At 49.0% G+C, this 19,351-nt stretch overlaps 1 protein-coding gene and 1 pseudogene across 1 annotated transcript in view; both read right to left on the bottom strand.

Moving 5' to 3' along the window:
* The window catches only part of Ank1 (ankyrin 1), a 121,606-nt gene extending 103,296 nt beyond the window's left edge, over positions 1-18,310 (bottom strand). The window contains exon 1 of the mRNA XM_023717272.1: positions 18,227-18,310. Within this exon, the coding sequence (XP_023573040.1) occupies positions 18,227-18,244 (18 nt within the window). The 5' untranslated portion in view covers positions 18,245-18,310. The remainder of the gene's footprint in view (positions 1-18,226) is intronic.
* LOC105742431 lies at positions 4,071-4,329 on the bottom strand (annotated as a pseudogene).
* Positions 18,311-19,351: the final 1,041 nt, after the last annotated feature.

Here is a 19,351-nt window from a genome sequence, read left to right as displayed (position 1 = left end):
AGTTGTTCAACTCAACTGAACAGAGCTATCGGGCTTGCCAAACCTGGTCAAAACAACAGACGCGAGCCTTAGCATGATGCTGGCCACACACCAGGGAATCAATAAATGTTAGCTCAACTGGATCTCCATGAATCTATCCCCTTCTGATTTCAAATGAGCCACATTTGTGCAACACAAAAACAATCAGATGTCCAGGCTGGTTGACTCAACTGTTCATTTCCCCACAAGCTGTGGAATAGCCATGGAGCTTCTGGCCTCTTGTGGATGGGGAAAAAGAGCTGCTTCCCGCTCCAGAGCCCAGAGCACATGACAGAGAGAGGAACCCGCACCAGCATCTGCACCTCCCTGCTGTTCTTTCATGGTCTCCATTGGGATCCCAGGGCCAAGAGCCACTCTACTTCTCTGCTCTGGGGTCAGTGAGGCCCAGAATGCTTCCGTGGGTCCTGTCTCTCGAGGGGAGGGGGCACACTGGGAAAGTACGTAAGTAGAATCTTACGAGCTTCAGCCAACAGCAAGTGCACTGCCTCACACCAGCTAGCCATGTTTCTTTCCTCCTTGTGTGCTGAACTGGCTACATTTAGAATTGACACTTCAGAACATATTGCTGATTGGGGAACCTAGAAAACATGCCTGAGCAGCCTTGCCAGCACAGTCCCTTTTACTACACTACCTCTGCTATTGCCAAACATTACAGAAGCCTTCCTCTGCAGCCTGCTGGTGTGGGAAGAGCAACAGTTGCAGGAAGCATGAAATCAAAGCCACACAGGCAGTGCTAGTATGGACACCTTTTTAGAGAAATAGCTAACTGAGCGTGAGTGATGCCAAGGAAACTTGTGAGTGTGGGATTCTGAAGGATGCCAAGGGTCGGCTCAGAGACCAGGGCAAAGTATGATCTCCCAGGGCAAGGCATGGGCCTCCTCTCCCTTCGAGAGGCGATGCTGCCTTATAGGACCTGCTTCCCCATCCAAGTGGGCAGGGCTGACCACGGCCACTCCATGTCCCTCTGTGTGAACAGTTCTCCCTTAGGAAGTGTTTGGATGGGTGGCTCACTGCTAGCCACTGTGAGATCTGCCTGGGGTTCCTGGGTGCTGATCCGTCAGAGCTCATCCAGTCTCTGCAGCAAGGCTGGGGAAGACAGCTGCAGGCTGTCCACGAAAAAGTCCTGGGGCCACAGGGAATTGAGGGGGTGTGTGCTCTCATCTTTTCCCTGGCTGAGTCCAGAGCCAAGGCAGCACTCACAGGGTTGTCCATTGACAAGTAGGCCTGGCAGGAAGGTGATTTGGGATGCTTCCACAGTGCATAGCCCCTGATAATTTACCACGGAAACAATGAGCTCGAGGTGAAGGAGCAGGAGGGGTGAGGCTTTCAAAATGATACTAACTGGAATTTGCCAGTCAGATGTTGCTCTAAGTCACCAATGAGTCGTTACTATTATGATCCCCATTTTACAGAAGAAGTGGTGAAGACCTTAAGTAATTTGCCTGAAGTCACCCGAGGGTGATGAGGTACATGGGGTGCTGTGTTAAGCATAGCAGAGGGAGTCACTCTGGATTTTGCTCTCAGAGGAGCAGAATGCTAGGGGGAAACATGACTTTCAGGATTCTCCAGTAAGAATTGCCCAGAGGGGCTGGGGAGATAGAAGGGGGCTGGGAGATAGCTCAGTAGAATAAGCTCTTGCCTGGCAAGCTCAGGGTCCTGAGTTTAATACCTGGTACCACAAAAAAAAAAAAAAAAAAGAATTTCCCTATCTTGAAAATCTGGGTGCAACCAGGGCATACTTATTCACATAACTGTTCTTCTATTGAGAAATGACCTACTGCTGGTCCCAGGCATGCTCTGCAGCGATGTCAGGCCTGTGAAGCTGGGCCCTCAGGTATGAGGAGAGGTGTGGTCAGGGTCTGCCCTATGCTACAGCAATGGGAAGTGGAGCAATAAAGGGCTTAAAATAAACCAAGCTGATTTTAACTCCATTGATTTTAACAATTTCAATGGTAACATCAGTCCCAGCCACACACACCTTTAGAAGCAGGCAAAAGCTCCCAGAAGCAGTGCTGGCAGGTTCTGGCCCTGGGTCCTTGGCTCTAGGAAGGGGTGAGCAGTCGTTGAGCCCAAGGGACCCTCTGCAGAGTAGCTCCTTTTCCTCAATCACCTCAGTACCCAAGGGTGGGGGCTGGCTACGGGCTGCATGCTGAGAACAAGGGCCTCCTCCCTCTTTCTGGAGCCAAAATACTGTAAACATCAACTTAATCCATTTACCAGTTGGCTTCGCACCACCGATATCTTGCCGTCCTCACAGTTTAACAGTGACACAGGCTCCCTCCTCCAAGATCCTCCTGAGCCCCTGTGACCAGCACTCAGCAGCTGCCCTAGAAAGCAGCCTGGCCTCGTCCACTTCCCACTCTGGCCTTCTCTTGCCTACCAGGCATGGGAGCAGGTGCCACATGTAATATTTCACACAAGGTTCATCAAATTATTCTTGAATTGAATTGAAACCATAAGCTTTCTATTTAATCCTCTTGTGAATTCTGGCTTGCTCTTTTTCTCAGTTACCTTTTCATACAGTATTTATATAACCTTTTTAATTTTTAAAAATTATTTATTTATTTGGTACAGGGTCTCACTATGCAGCAGTTTGGACTTGTCGTAATCCTCCTGTCTCAGCCTCCCTAGCACTGGGATTACAGGTGCGCACAACCACACCCAGTTTTGGTGGCCAGTGTTGCATGATCTGGGTTCTGGAGCTGGCATAGCATGCAGTACTGGGGATTGAACCCGGGTCTCTGTACTTGCCAGGCAGGTGCTCAGACTACTGAGCTATCTCCCAAGCCCTAAACCTTCTTTTATAAATATTCAAATTTAAAAGGTGAAAAGATAAGCTACACATCACCAACTACATCCATACTTTACCCTGCAGAAAATTCCACCTCACAAGCTGAAGCCCACGGTATGTTGGTATGTTACTCTGGACATGTCTGAACAGGAGAGCTGTGTAGCTGCCCTGCACAACCTGAGAGCCCAACAGCAGACCCAAGCAGTCTATCCTCACCTCTGCCCTGAGGAAGGCCACCCCCTGGCAAGGGTAAAAGATGCAGCTATGTGGGAAATAATATAAAACAATAAGAGTTGAACACTTAATAAGACAATAATGTAGTTCAAGAGATGACCTCAATAGTGTACAGTTACTAGCAAATGAGGCCTGCCCCCAGTGAGAGAATCCAGAGGGGCTGCAGGCTGGTGAACCATCACAGAGCAGGGAGATTTGAGCAGAATCAGAAATGACTGCCAAGTTTCAGGGCTTCTTTTTTTTCCCCCATAATTTTATTGAGAAACATAGCAATGAGACAGTTTGAAATCAAATTAGTAGGACAGTTTCAAAAATTAACACATTGCATACTGTCTTCCTAGTGGTTATTTTTTGTACAAGATGCAGACATGATATCCTATTTACAAACACTATTAGAACAAACCCCTCTATCCACTGAATTAAGAGAATGTAGCTGTATATCTATCCTAACCATTTTGAATACACAGATACAAAATGGTCATTCATCTGTATCCCCTTTTTTTGTTTAGTTCTGTCATTTAAATATTATAGGTGTGTGAACTCAGCAAAATATTCCAAAATAGTTCAGTAGTCCATAACAGTATTGGGTCTTCTGGTTGACTGGCAATGTCAGAAGTTGTTGACCTGAGTCCCCTACAGCTCAACATACAACATGGCTTTACTTCTTATACTTTGTACTTTCTAAGGAACATATTTAATTAGATCTTTGGAGAGCTTCAGGAATCAAATTTTTAATAAAGTTTATTAAAAGTATGGTTTGGAAAAACAATTTTAACCTTTATTGTTGTCACATTACATACATGATAAAATTAAATTACAAGGCATATTAACTGAACAATAAAATTCTTAATACGAAGTATATTTAGATACCTAAATTCAATCTGGTTTTGAAAATGAATCATGTATATAGTTGTATTCCTAAGTGTGTTGAATCCAAAGCTATAAAACGAGACTCCTGGAGGGACAAATCCAAGTAGCAACAAAGACACTTTTCTGAATTCCTGTTTTATCGAGCATCAAAAACCACCAATGTTTTAGTTCTTTTCTTGTACCTTATTCTGTATCCACATTCTCTACATCTGATTGGATCCCTGGATTTAATTTCATTTTCTGAGTGACATTCTCCACAGATATATATACCTCCATATATCTATATCTATTTATATTTATCTATATCTATATCTCTATCTATCTATCTATCTATCTATCTATCTATCTATCATTGGCTACTGCTTTGGGGGTTGAATATCCTGCTGAGTGTCCATTGTTAGTGTCTGATCTGGGCAACACTGAGGAGGTTCCCACCCCGGTGTTTCTAAACAGAACCCCGCTAGACCAAGTTTCAGGGCTTATGAGGCTGATTTCAAAACCACCAGTGCCTATTCCATGCCCCCACGCTTGATTCTAGGAGAGGACCAGAGAGCGTCCTGAGTGCCTGGACCGGACAGGTGGGCCCAGACACCAACACCTAGAAGCTAACCTATGTGTGTGTGTGTTAGGCAGCAAAATAAACATGCCTCCTCCAGGGAGGTGCGTGACTACTATGGGGAAGGATAATTAACTCTTAACAACAGCATGGTTTTTAAGCTTTCTCTCCTGTTGGAAACAGTTCAATCCCCAGTTGTGAAAAAAAAAGCAAGCTATCTCCTGTTGGAAAGTTAAAAGTAGGTCCCATTCTTAAGGAACATTTTATACAAAAGGAAAATGTGATAACTTTTAGATTCATTCATTCTTCTGAAAACCATGTGTGTGCCTGCCAGGTGTCAGGGGCACAGCAGACAAGTCTTCGACCTTGTGCTCCAAGGAGGAGGCGGAAGTGAGGTCAAGGACTGAAGTGAGCTGCATCCCCCGGAGATGCAGCAGGTGCCAAGAGGTCAGTCTAATAGGGACACGGGCAAGACTGATGTTATGGTGTTGGGGAGCATTAGGCACAGGGTTGTCTTGATGAAGTTGGGTGACTGGGGCTCATGGACCTGAATCCAGGCAGGGACAGGGCCTGTGGCACCCAGATCTACAGGTTGTGGGGCAGGGGTTATCCAGGGAACCCTAGTGCCATGTCCTCCTCTCCCACCATCAAGAGAAGGCTCTGCTTGGTCTGGAATGCCCTCCTCCCTACCTGCAGATGATGCTCATGGGTGATAAAGCTGGAGGCACAGGAAGAGCCAAAAGGAAATAAACACAATAGGTAACACTTTGGGGGTGCTAGGCATTGTTCTAGTCCCTTTGCAAGTGGTAACTTTATAAGACAGGTGCTCTACTTATCCTGATTTACAACAGAGAGGCAGAGAGAAATTAAGAAACTTGCCCCAGGTCACATAGCAAAGAAGTGGCAGGAGTAAGATTTGAACTCACCTATTGTAGACATTCTGTGCCAGTGCTTCAGCGATAAGGACAAAGAGACTATGGAAGTATAGAAAGCACAAGAACTCTAAGGACTCCAGCAGATTTTAAAAAAGACATAGCACCTGGCTGGGATAGACCAGGAGCACCTTGGGCAGGGCTCTGCTCCCTCTTGGCCCCCTGTTGGCCTTATGACAGCACTCTGTCCTGGCTACTTGTTCAATGTGTTAATTAGCATCACTCAGAGGCTATCCCACTCTGGGCTGCCTTGGATGCTAGTGTCCAAGACAGTGGAAATTGGAGGACATGCCTCCATGCACTAGCTAACCTCTTAGAAGACCTAGATTTATCCCCTTCAGATTTCTAACCAAAAATTTTCAATTATTTTCTCTTAAACTCCAACTGAACTCATAGACAGCATCAACCCTTTCCACAGGTCAATAGGAATTTGTAGAGTTACTGAAGTGACACACACAGGATTGCAGTGCCCTACACATTTTCCTGTGCCAGGGGAGGGAGGGAGACATCCTCCTGACCCACCCCACTCCAGGGATCAAGGAAGGCAACTCGGCTTGACAGACTCTAGCCAAAGCTCCTCTGGCCACAAGGCCATGGTTTCCCTGAGTCTGAGACTGGGTGGCTCCTGGATCACTCAGGCCACCACTCTAGGAGGGAGTGTGTGTATGTGTGTATGTTTAGGACAACTTCAGCCTAGAAGACTGAGAGCAGGTTAGCAGGTGGCTGTGGAGGGCAGAGAACTGCCAACTCCCTGATTTTCTTTGGGAAAGTATATTTCTAGTTCACGACACAGATTATTTACAGGGGTAAAGGCAGATGGGGCAGGGAGAGAAACACTACAAACAAATCAAATATGGCTTTGGCATTTAACTCAGGATTGAGGCTCCCTGGAGAACAGATGAGCTCCACAGCCAGAAGGCACAGGAGAAGTGGCACAACCCAGTTGGATGTTCGGCCTGTCCCCCTCTTGGAAGAAGCTGTCATTTTCTGTTTGAGCTAGGAACTCCTCCTGGAGCTGCAGAGAGGAATGAAAATGCATCTTGCGAGGTTTTTCAGGGGTAGAAGAGGACTCCTCGGAGTCAACCCTGCCCTGCCTTCCATGCTTTCCTAGAATGTCAGTGAGCCCTGTGCTGTACACAACCTCCTGTCTCCCATCACTCCACCACAACCACAGGTTAGGACTCCTTGCCTAATTGGAAGGCTACCATGTTGTCAATCCAAGTGACACCTCTAGGGCAGAGTGCCACCTGCATCTGTGGCCCTGACCCAGCAGAGCTGCTTGGACACCATATCCCAGAGACCAAGTCCTCTACTTCAAGCCCAGTACTATCCTCATATCCCCCAGGAGTCTGCACAGACAGCCCTTGTCATGCTGACCAGAGTGGAGACTGCAAGAGAAAGAAGCACAAGGCTTAGACCAGGTGCATCCCCCATGCCAGGGAGGAGTGGGCATAGATGTCACTTCAGAGTCTATCCTGAGAAGAACAGGGCTGGGATGGGGACAAGAGCTTGGGGTGAAGAGAAATGCTGCTCTCCTGGAGGCCCCTTCATGTCACCTCACATGTCTGCTATCTCTGCCTGGAGCTAGCAAGCCACTGAGCCAGTCCACTCCCGTTGCCACTTTGACAAAATGAGATCTTTGTTCCCAGTGGGGACATCATTTTGAGTGTCACACTGAGTAGGCCTGGCCTGGAACACTGAAAGGCCTGCCCCACCCACACATTCATCCTCAGCAGGGACAGAGGCCACCTGTTTGGAGCCATCTCATGTGATCTGAGGTTTTTGCTGAATTATGTCTGGGCATTTCATTTGATTCAAATAACACTACATAAATTAATTTTTGCTTCATCTTACACACTTGGAGAGAGAGCCTCTCTAATTACCTAAGCAAATCTAAGTAAACAAGATATAATTCTGGATCCTAAAATAGATGAAAAGATTCCACACTACTTAGCTTATAAAATGGTAGGTATTTCTTTGACTTGATTGTTAGACACAAACTGATCAGAAAGTCCCAAGATTTATAAGTACTGTATCTAAATGGCACACATATCTCTAAAATATCCACCCTGGAAAAGCTTCTTTGATCATTCCAAATCCATTTTACCTGATTGAATGATTTTTCTCATTTCCATGGAGGGCTGTAAAACCAGCCATGCAAACTATCAAAGCCCCACAGGCACAGGAGGAAAAAGGAATTAGAGAACACTGAGGGAAGTCAGCCTCCGCTAAGGAGGGGGCCTCAGTGAAACACATGTGGATCTTTTGTTGCTCAAACTGATTCCTTTCAGGTAATCACGATTCCCTTGGTAATCATGGAGGGGTCACTTGGAAGGTTATCTGGGCTCTGTTCCTTGTCCCTGCCCCAGGCAGGCCTTAGAGCAAATCCTTCCCCTTCAGCAAAGTCTCATCATTGGAAATTCTTCCTCCTCAAAAGGTGGGCTCTGCTCCGTGCCGCTGCTCAGTCCTGGAGTGGGAATACCACTGACGAGTCTCTGCTCTTGCTGGTGTGACATGCTAACAATTCGAGACTTTGCTTCAGGCCCCTGAGCCTTTTCTTTCCCTCTGTTCCTTCAAAAGGTCTTCCAGCATGGTACCAGACTTTCTCCTTGCTGGCGATCCTTCTTCATACACCATCCAATCCACAGAGTCTCTCCTATAATGAAAATCTGTGCGCCACTGGGTCTAAGTCTATATTCCCAGGAATGTCAGCCCTACGTAATGTCATCCACTTCAGTGCAAAATGTGTGCTAGACAAGTAAAACCAAAAAATCCAAACATTGTCTTTTGGGATTCACGAAATAAGGAGCCATTTTAAAGCTCTGAGTGATCTTGGAGAAACCTGACTGGCAGTATTTAAACCAATGTTTCCCCACAGTAATTGATTCTGAAAGTCTTCATTTGCTTCTACAGAGCACACTTTGGGGAAGCCTGGCCACCTTCACTTTGACCTCTGCCAAGCGCAGACTGTAACCATCCCCTGCCCCCTCTGCTCAACGACTTGATGCAATACAGTGATGTGTGTAGTGGGTTCCTTCTTAAAGCAAAGCACCTTTCAGGATATAATTAATCAGCTTTCTAGCTTTCTTTCCCACCTTTTGTGTGTGCATTTCACTATACAAGTTCTGTGTCTTCAGGACAGGCTGCAATAGTTTGGCACCACCACCTACCACAGCCTAGCTTCACTCAATGGAAGCCTGTCATTCTGCTCACTGACATGTGGGGAGGTTGGGGCAGAAGCTGGAGACATTTCCAGACACTTTCATCCTGTATGTGTGTCTGATCTATTTAGTCAAAGCATTTTTGTGCCTCCCACAGAAGTTTTATGTGTGATGTTTTTCACATGCACTTGGAAGAAACTATTTAAACCCCATGGTGAAGCTTTTGCAAATTAAATAAACAGACTGTAATGCAGCCATTTTTCAAGCTTATGCACACATGAGATGGCTTTAGCTTTGTGTTCAGAGGAGAGAGGAGAGCCCTGCACACAAGTGATCTAACAAGGAACTGTCAAAGAAGAGTGGCATGTGCCCAGGGCCAGCCTCTGCAGCCCTGGAGTCAGCATTTGGTGAGGGAGCTTCCAGGAGTCAAGGGGGCCCCATGTCCCTGGAAAGAGTAGTGCTGGCCTTTGCCAGCCCCATTGTGCTTCCTATTTCTGCTACTCACATGAAATCAGAATGAGGCACTGATTAAGGACTAAGACCAGCTGGGTGTGCTGATGCACCCCTGTAAGCCCAGCTACTTGGGAGGCTGAGGTGGGAGGATCACAAGTTCAAGGCCAGTCTGGGCAAGTCAGTGAGGTCCTATCTCAAATAGGGTTGGGGTTGTGGCTCAGCACTTGGGTTCAATCTCTAGTGCTTCATCAATCAATCAATCACACATTAAACCAACAAACCAGCTCCAGGATCTTCTTCCCTTCCCCAGCCACACAGCCTTGAATAAATTCTCTGTGACTCAGTGACCTTCTCATCACGTGTGATGGTTCATGGGGTCATTATGGAGCCTGAACTAGTTCGTGCCCGTGGGCACTGGAGCAGGGCTCAGGAAGCATGCTCAGAAGTGTGGTTCCTCCCAGCTTGCTCATTCATGTCTTTCCCCACTGCTTCACTGCAGCTACCAGGAGACTCGGCCTCAACCATGTCTACTTCAGACCACTCAACATCCTCCTCCCTGCTAGCCACTTCTGGGCTCCCCTCCATCAGCTCACACACTGGCCCAGAGCTGTCACCTGACCCATGCCAAGATCCTGCTGCTGCCCTCCTCAGAGCCTGGCACAGTTCTGGGTCCTTCAAGTCCCCACAGGTCCTGGCCAGGTGCCAGGGGCTCCACCCTCACCTCTACTCTGTGCTTTGAGTTGGGAGTCTTTACCCATGTTCTCTCCACTAGCCCTCACTGCCCACTCTTGGACATCCATGTCAAATCTGCCCCTTGGCTGCCATCTTCATGGGATGTCCCTGAATTTTGTCAGATGCAATGCTTTCTCCCTAATCTGAATTTCCAAAGCAGTTTCCCCTGTGGGAGACCCCTTTATCATTTTGGACTCTCACTCACCTCATCTCCCCTGGAAGGCTCTAAGTGCTCAGAGAGCCACCTGCTTCATATCTGCATCTCCCAGGGCTGTGCCCATCTGGGGAACTGAGCGGAGTGCTTATCAGCCCAGAAAATGCTGCAAAGTGAGACCAAAGGAGCAGGAGGGGGCAAATTGGGACAGGTCAGGTTATCAGGCACGTTTTGGAGGGAGGCCTGTATGTGATGGGCCAGGTGAGGGGCCCTTGCCTGCAGCCCTGTACATTGCCTCCACCTCCAAAAGAACTTCCTAGAGAGAAGAGCCACTAAGCCAGGGTACGGGGCCGAGACACACCTCACTAGTTCACAGTTGCAATGTCTCTGAGCAGAGTGTGCCTTTTCCACTAAACAGAATTACATGTGAGCAAGCAAAGACAAGACCTGAGCACCCACCTTAGGCTTGGTCTGCTTGTTCCAAGCCATCTCACTTGGGGTAGAGGGCAGGCTCGGCACGGCTGCCCCATCTGGAGGCATCACTCCGCAGCCGGCACAGCCAGAAGCAATTGCCAATTCTGCTCAGCTCTTAGCACCAGACCACTCTGTGAGGGCAGAGTCATACCCGAGGACCTGTTCTCCACATGGAGAGTCAAGTTCCTTGAAAATTAATTGAATTTTCAAAATCCCACTGGAAGACAAGCTAGATGGAGACTGAAAATCCAAACCTCCCAACTTCGTTCACTACTCATCTACAGATGTTTTTTTAACCAAAATGGAAAAATATTTCAGTTCTAACAAAAGGTTCTATCTCCAGAGGCTGCCATGAAGAAAATGAAGGTATGTGGAAACAAGTTCCTGTGGGAACTGCTCAGTACAACCACCACAGACATGTCCATGTCTTTCAGACACATGCAGAAAGTCCAGGTTGGTGTTTGCTGGGCATTTTAAAAACACTGCATGCATTGATGCAGTGTAAGAGATACTCTAAGGCAGAGACAGATGGCCTGCTGGGGGAGGGCCCCAGCCTGGAGGACCAGAGGCTGGAGTAAGACAATGGGTGGTAAGCAGGAAACAGACCTATTGTGGCCAACAGAGGCAGTGGAATGGGGTGTGGGGAGCACGGCTTGGAGGCTAGCTGCCCGGCTGGTGGGGCTTCCACCTGGAAGAAGGTGGATAGACAGCTCTATGCTGTGGGTGGCCCTGAATGACAATGCTTGGCTTCCCCCGGAACTATTTCACCCTGGGAGAAGGAACTGGGTTGTTCCTCACCAAGCTTAGCCCAGAAAAGCTAGCTGACTCGGGTACATACCTAACCCCTAGCCCAGCCTCACTGAGGTAGAAAAGACAGAGGAATTGGGAGTGCGTGACACAGGATGTTATGGGAGGCAACCCAGCAAACCAACACATGAGCCATGACACACGTGAGCATCAGCCATCCTGGAGAGACAGAATGGCTCTCAAGCAGGAGTCAGAGCACAGCTTGTGTGATGGAGGCTAAAAGTGAAGAAGCAGGAGACAGAAAGAAGATAAAAGGAAAGCAGCAATGGCCCAGGAGTAGCTCAGTCGGCCCATCCCCAAGATTCCCCCAGCCTTCATGGCACCCAGCCCATTGTCACAGTGTCACCCATAACCCAGCAAATGGCTTCAGAACCTGCTCTGTGCAGCATCCCAGCAGCTGCTGTAGGCAGGCCAGTGCTGCCATCAGGCAATGACACTCATTTTCTATGCTGGTGTTGTTGAATCAGCAATTTGTCACCAACACAATGCTCTCGACTCTGGCACAAATGATTCATCGTGCCTTATCCAGGCTTTGATGACACATAATTCAAGATTGTTTTGCCTCCTGTTTCTCTGATTGCACACTTTGAAGGACCTTAGTTCTAACCGACCACTTGGATTTTCTCAATGGGAAGAATTCATGGACCAGAGAATGTGTGCAAGGCTATAGAGGAGCAGCAGGTACAGTCCCGCTTCCCATGCCACATTGTCCTGCTAATGTGCATGCAGACAGCAGTGAGCAGAACTAGTGTCCATCCTGTCTCCAGACTCATGCACCATGGTTAGGCCTTGAGATCCAGGTAGGGGACTGGATCCAGACCACAATGCACATGCAGAGCAGCCGGTCAGTACCACAGACACTAGCCTGATTTTATTGCCCATCCTATTTGCAGAAAGACTCAGTTTCCTCATCTTTATTTATTTATTTTTTAATGTATTTTGTGTACTATGAAGCTTGGATTCGTAGTAATCATGCTGTTTCAGCCTCCCCAGTGCTGGGATTACAGGAGTGCACCACCATGCCCGGTTTTGGTGGCTGGCTCGGTGTGCCCAGTCCTGGGCCAGCACAGCATTCAGTACCAGGGATCAAACCTAGGTCCTTGTGCTTGCCTAGGCAGGCTCTTAAACTACTGAGCTATCTCCATGGCCCTCCTCATCTTTAATGTGTAGTAGATCTATATGTGGCTTCCATATTAAGTCAGTTGAATATTTAATCACATAGCATGATAGTTGAGACAAAATAGCTACTCAGAAAAGTTAACTGTCTCCCATAGTCCTTGCTCTTGAAGCTTATAAATCCTCACCTGGAGAAGGGTGATATGTTCCTAAATGCTTTCTATTCTAGTGCAGCACCCCTACTACCCTGCTAGAGTGAGCTTTCTGAAACTACAAATCTGATCCTGATACTTTCCTCCTGGGAAATCTTTGCTGTTCCCTGACATCCATAGAACAAAGTGCAAAGCCTTGGGCTGCTGTTCAGAAACTCACCATGTCCTTCCAGCATCCTTGCCTCCTGCTGCTCTCCACCTTCTTCTTGTTCCTGACACCTGGACCACACATCACAGACACATGCAATGCTTCCCTTCCCCCACTGGTCCTGTGCTTCCTAGCTCTGAGATTCTGCTCATTCTTCAAAGTGCATTTGAAGTTCTCTTCCTCTAAGAACCTTCCCTGGTGAACTCTCTTCTTTTCATCACCAGAAAAATAATTCAAGGGGTGAATTCCCCATTTCACCTCCTCTTGTGCTGGTTTCATCCACTAATGCAGTGTTTACCACTTGCTGAAGGCCAGGGACTGTGTTACTTATTTCAGATTCTTATTCAGTAAATTCTGTTGACTTAAATAAAAGGTATGTTGAAAGTATGTTTAAGAACTGTTTAAAATTTCCAAAGTTCCTAGAATGTTGAAAGCTATTGATACAAAGAAGAACCTGTAATTCCAAGAAAAAATGTATTTTCTGAAGTGTGAGGCACTGATCTTATATATTCCTTCCAACAAACTGAGGGCGATCGAGGAGGAACGGGGAAATTATGCATCAAGCCCGAGGATGGCACCCAGAAAGTGGCAGAGCAAACACTCAGATTTTCCAGCTGCAAAGCCCACAGGGTGGACCATCTGCTATGCTGCTGGACCCCTGCATGCAGTGCCAGCCAGAATCTAGGTCCCACCTGGGCAAGGTCACCTGCCCCAGCCTTGGTGCTGGGGTTTCAGATGAACAATAACACAAAACAGTGTCATCACACTTAGAATGGGAGGACAGAATGTGAGCAAGTCCCCTACTGCCCCCATGTCCACTCTAAGTCCAGTGTGTCTCATCAACTTACATATTTGTGACCAGCCAGACTGTCAAACCAGGTCTTTGGGTAGATGAGAACTACAAAGGCACTGTAAGTCCAGTGTCATTGTCCTAAGCAGGGAAGCAAGTTTATCCTTCCCCAGTTATCTGGGTTCCATCCCCACTTAGCATCAGTCTCTGTCTTACCTGATCACAAATGTACAGCTCAAGACCCTACTAGAACAGTTCAAGTGCATGAAATTAACAAGCAACTTTCAGAGCCAACTCCTCAAAGAACCTGTGGACTATTCTGTCTGTAGTGGTAGAACCTGGGTTCATGGCAGATGTGTGATGAAGGTGTCCAGGACTGAGGAATTCACATCACTCCTGGGAGACAGAAATGTGGGCACTCATAAGGGACAGATGTGGATGTCACACAGATGTTAGGAGAGGGGAGGACCCAGCAGCTGAGTTTTCTGAGCAGTGGGACCCTAGTGATGACCCTCCTTGATCAATAGCTAGGCCACCAGGGAGCCGAGGAGAAGGGCTGGCCCAACAGCAACTTCGGGTTTAGTTCCACAGGCATTAACTTCCTGAAGGAAATTGAAACCAGGTGTTCTGTCTTCCAGAATAATACTTTGCATCCCATTTCTGGAGAGGCCAGGGCAGTTTTGTAATTACTGTCATCCCTGCAGAGGTTTAGAGAGGTTTCCTCCTGCCTTCCAGAGACAACTGGGGCCTGGCACTATCCCAGAAAGGACAGCACTGCCCAGCTTTCCAGCAGGAGAGAAGATCTGGGCAGTGTTTGTGTGATCAGGTGATGTGTGTGGCTTTCATTCCCTACGCTTTTACCACAAGCTAATAGACTTGAGTGGCTGCTGGTAAGGCCCATTAGTGGTGGGACCACTTCCTCTCTCAATGGGCTTCCCCTCCTGTGTTGGGACAGCAAATGTAGGCAATAAATTAGGCTCCACTCAGCAGCCAGCCTCAAAGAGAGGGCAGAGATCAAGGGGGTTCAGAGGCAGCGGCCAAGGCTGTTCTGGTTCTCTGCAGATCTTTAATGGGTTCCCTCTGCCACAGGAGGACAAGGAGCCCCACACTTGCCGGCAGGTTGACAAGGGCTGCAGTCAGACTTGGGGTGCCAAGACCAGAAGGTGGGGCCAGCTGGGACACAGAACCATCAGGCTGTGACCACCTACTTCTGCACACAGCCTTCCTGGAGATTTATTTTCCGAATTAACAGCCAGCATCTTTCTCACAGCCAGCGCTCAGGATTCAGGCAACAGAAAAGGAAGAAAATGCGCAGGATCATTCACTGGTTTTCAAATCAATTCATTTAGCAAATACATCTTTTCAGCTCCATGTTTGAGACCTCAGTGGATGTGAGGGAAACAGGAGGAAATGACTCAAAGCCGAGTCAGGCACTGGTGCTGCTGGCTCCCACTTGTGCCCACAGGAGGACAGAACAGGTGGAAGCAAGTGCAAAGAGGCCTGGGAAGAGGGTCCAGGAAGCTGCACCGCGAGGCAGAGGAAGGGGAAACTGTCTTAGAGTCTGAAGCAAACCCAAGCCCAGAGCCCTAAGAAGTCATCTGCATATACCTTGAGAATTATCCTTCTTTATTAGTTTGTGACCAAACTGGTGAGTAGTTGTGAAGCATTTTGCAAGTGATTCATTGTTCATCCAATAGTGTCAGCAACATTTAACGAGCACCTACTCTGTGCTAGACATGTGCTAAATGCCAAGGATATAAAAATGAAAGCAGCACCAGGCATACCCACACCCACATGGAGTTATAGTGTCCTCTAAGATGCCCAGGGTGTCTAGGCTGAGACAGAAGCAGCTGGAAAGACAGCAGGGCCGAAGCTGACAATGCCACAGGATGGTGCCTGGGCTCCATGCTTAGAACTCAATGAAGCTTTTAAAGACAGAAAGTTGGGAAATGATGGGGTGAGACACCCTCCAAAATCATATTGGTTGTGGGTAAAAAGCACCCTGAGGATGGAAGGGGCTGGTGCGTGCAAGCAGGGAGAATGAGCTTCTCAAGCCAAGGTCTTGGGCTGCATCCCACTACCAAAGAAACAAAACACTGCAAGTGGACAGAAAGGAGCAGGGCCCAGAATGAGGAAGACCTCGCTGCCTCTAAAAGCAGCCCACGGCAGCACTGCTCACACACATGCTGCACAAGCTTCTCCAGAGCCAGGTCCCCACCTACAGGACCTGAGCCCAGTCCCAGGAGTGCCAAGGCTGGCCACAGCTGACAGTGCAGGCTGTAGTGGATCCGACAAGCATGACTACAGCATGCTCTCTGCCTCCCTTGCAGATTTACTTAGAATAGTTTTTACACATGCATGCCCATGAGTAAAAAGGAGATTGACACCACCCAGATGGTGGCCACAGGAACCACCACCCACATATGGTGGAGGAAAAGAATCCAGTGCTCTGTCAGCTGGGGTCAGTTTGGCTGCTCATTTGTGGTAGCCTGGTTTCATAGGCATGGGATGTGTAGAAGTCAAATCATACATTTTTCTCATACCAAAACTGCCTAAAGTTCTTGTCTCACTTAAGGCATGAGAAAGCCCTCTCAAATAATGCAGCGAATCATTACTTTCTGTACCTGTGCCTCCGGCCCCATCTCTCCTTCCTGCCTCAGGACCTTTGCATGTGCCATGCCCCCTGTCTCTTCTTCCTGGGCTGTTCCTGGCTTTTCCCCTTGCCTTTCATTCTTCCATCAGCGGCACCTCATAGAGGCTTCCTCTCCTAGCTTGAAGAGCTCCCCATATGCACTACTCCTGCCTGCTCCTTACTCCTGGACTTTGCCTCCTGTTTGGCTGCCTGTGGGTAAGGTCTCTTGCACATGAGGATGAACTGGCCTCTCAGACCAAGGCCCTGGGCTCCATCCCAGTACAAAAGAAACAAAACACTACAAGTGAACAGAAAGGAGCAGGACCCAGAATGAAGAAGACCTTGCTACCTCTAAAAGCAGCACACATTCCAGGTCCCCACACGGCAGCTCTGCTCACACACACACATACTGCACAAGCTTCTCAGGAGCTAGGGCACACGCCAGCCCCTTCCACACCCAGGCAGGCATCGCACTGCTGAGCTACACTCTCATATTTAGCCATAGTAACATTCACTTCATCTCAGCCTGGCTCCTTCACTGCCAGAACACAGCTCCATCCCTGACTTCTTCCCAGTGCCACCCGGAGCCTTCAGAAATGGTGAGGAGGGTTGTTGCAGACACTGGGGCCAGAGCCATTCAGTGGCTCCCCTCTGGAGAGTACACTGCTCCCTTTGCTCTAATTTCATGGCTCCTGTGCAAATGCCCTGCTGTTTTCAGTATACTTCTCTTGGATTAGTCTCAAAAAGCCAGATAGCTTGTCAAAGACACTGGTGAACAACTTTTTTGGGCGGGGCAACAGGGGCTTACGTAATTCCTTAAGTCAGGGGAGATCAGGGACTCAGTAGGGTAACCACTTCAGGCCCTCTGCTCCCTTTTCTAATGGTTGCTACTCTTCCCTCTCACTTGAACCCAATTCTGAGATGAGGAAAGGCAGACACAGACAAGTGGCAGGCACCAGGCTACTGATGAGGTATGCTGCTCATTTGTTCTGAGTCCTGCAAGGTGGAGCTCCTGAGTGGGCCTAGAGATGCCCTGGTGTCCCCTCTGCCCCATGCTTTGTGGCGAGCAGCCTCGGGCCTCAGGACCCTCGCACCCTAGGGTCTCCCAAGGAGTAGCAGATGGGGATCCAGCTGAACCTCACTCGGGATGCCACCCCAGTGGAACAAATGGGTTCCCAGTGCCCACATGGTCAGAAAGAGAAAGCTGCAGAGGCCAGACTGCCGAAAGGGAATTTCTCTTCATACTGTTTCCCTGCGTCCTGCAACTTCAGACAGATCAGAGTGGAAATGTTGACCCAACCACTAAACCAGAGTCCCTGGCATTTACAAGCCTCTGAGCAGGTGGCCTGATGTCACGCTCTGCCCTCTGAGTCCATCACCAAACACCAAGAACCATGCTCTGGAACAGGACAAGCAGAAATGGCAGCCAGCAAGCTGTGAGCCGCGATAGGCCCTATCTCCACGGGCCGCACAGAGCCCCAGAACGCTGTTATCACTGTCGAAATATTCCCCAGCCCTTCCTCCCAGGACCTCGCTGACACCTTTTCTCTTCCTCGTTGGCCTTCTCTCCCTCTAGGTAGCAGTACAAATCCAAAGTTTTACATTTTGAGAACACAGACAGTGGGGCCACAAGGCAACTCATCTCTGCAGGTTCAGAGAAAACAAGCGAGCCCCTTCCACAAGAGGGTGGCAGGACCCCGGGCAGGGAAGTGCAGCCTCACAGGGCCCTTTATCACCCAGATGTAGCGCCAAAAATGCGCTGTTTAACTCAGAGTAGTCAAAGGAGCATGTCATGAGGTGTGAGTGACCATCACACACATCCTCCCAGCCCTGACGCAGGCAGAGCAAAGCACACTAGCCAGGTAGCAGAACGCTCTCTGCTATGCCTCTGGCTGTGACAAAACATATGGCTGTATTAATGGGGTCAGGCAGAGACCACCCGTTGCCCACCTTCAGTGGCAGAGCCGGCAGCAGCCAGGGCTGCTGATTCTACACAGAGTCACAGAAGGGGTTGCCCAGGACCCACACCCAGGCCAGCCTGCACTGCGCACTGCCTGGGCCCCAGCCCACACCCTGCATGTCACACCAACCCCCACATGTACCCTTTGCTCAGCCCCATACTCACTTTCCAGAAGCCCATCATGCCACCCTAGCTGGTGCCTACCAGCTCCGTGATTCCTGAAGAGCAGCCACAGCTGCAGCGTGTGCCTCAGCCTCTGCCACCTTCCCAGGCTCTGTCTATCCCGCAAGGGCGGTGCCCGTCTGGGGCTCAGAGATTACAGTGGGAGTGGGCGGGTGCCGCAGGACTCTGGCTCTGGCCCCTGCTTTCCCCTTGCTTCCAATGGGGCCCACTGCCTATGAGCCTATTTGAGGGGAATCCAGGGAGCAGTCTTAATAACATGGGGCCCCAAAGAGCCAGGTGCCTGGGAGGCAGAGGTGAGTCCCCAGCAGAGGCAAGGTGGGGAGAGCTCTGCAGGCCTCATGGGCAAGTTCTTACAATACCCATCTAGGGCAACGATGGGTACAGTGCCATCTGCCTAGGGCAGCTTTATCCAATAAGATATCATGCCCTGAAATGTCAGTTGGTGGATGGCAGAGGGACCAGGAGACCCAGCGGAACTGAACCATGAGTCCTGTTTCCCTAGAGCTGGGGTGACCTTGGGGAGGGGCCACCATGTGTGTCCAAGGGCTCACAGCTTCCTTTCTAGCTAGCAGGGCTGCTGGTTGGGCCTTCCTGAGAAGGGTCTCTTTGCCCTTCTGCAGTGACCCAATCTCCCTGCTGCTAGGCTGAGGCCTGTCCAGATCCCCAAGGAGCAGCCATCTGTATTCACAGCTCTATGTGGAACCAAAGCAGCCTGCTGAGAGGGCACAGCTGCCAAGAAAACCCCACCCAGAGCTCACATGCTCTCACAGGGCCTCAGCAGCTGGAGAGCCCCCTAGCCCAAGGGCAGTGTCCCCAGATGATCAGCACCTGCCATGGCCAACAAGTCCAAGGTCAGGTTGGGACTGACAGTGGCATCTGCAGTCACCATGGTACACGCCCCTACACAGGTGCCTCTTGAAACAAGGAACCCCAAATGATAGCTTTATTCTTACTTACTTTCTTTTTTCTTTTTTTCTTTTTTTTTTGAAGGGACCAGAAGGACAAAATCCCAAATGAAACAGGTCCTGTCAGACAGCATCTCAAACACCTCTGTTCACAACGCACTTCTCCAATGGTATGGGCTGCCCAGCATGCCTGTGCTCACTC

Source organism: Octodon degus, unplaced genomic scaffold (assembly GCF_000260255.1).
Source record: "Octodon degus isolate 3935 unplaced genomic scaffold, OctDeg1.0 scaffold00051, whole genome shotgun sequence".
Classification (NCBI taxonomy): Eukaryota; Metazoa; Chordata; class Mammalia; order Rodentia; family Octodontidae; genus Octodon; species Octodon degus.
The sequence above is the reverse complement of the archived record's forward strand: the minus strand, read 5'-3'. Positions and strand labels throughout refer to the sequence as shown.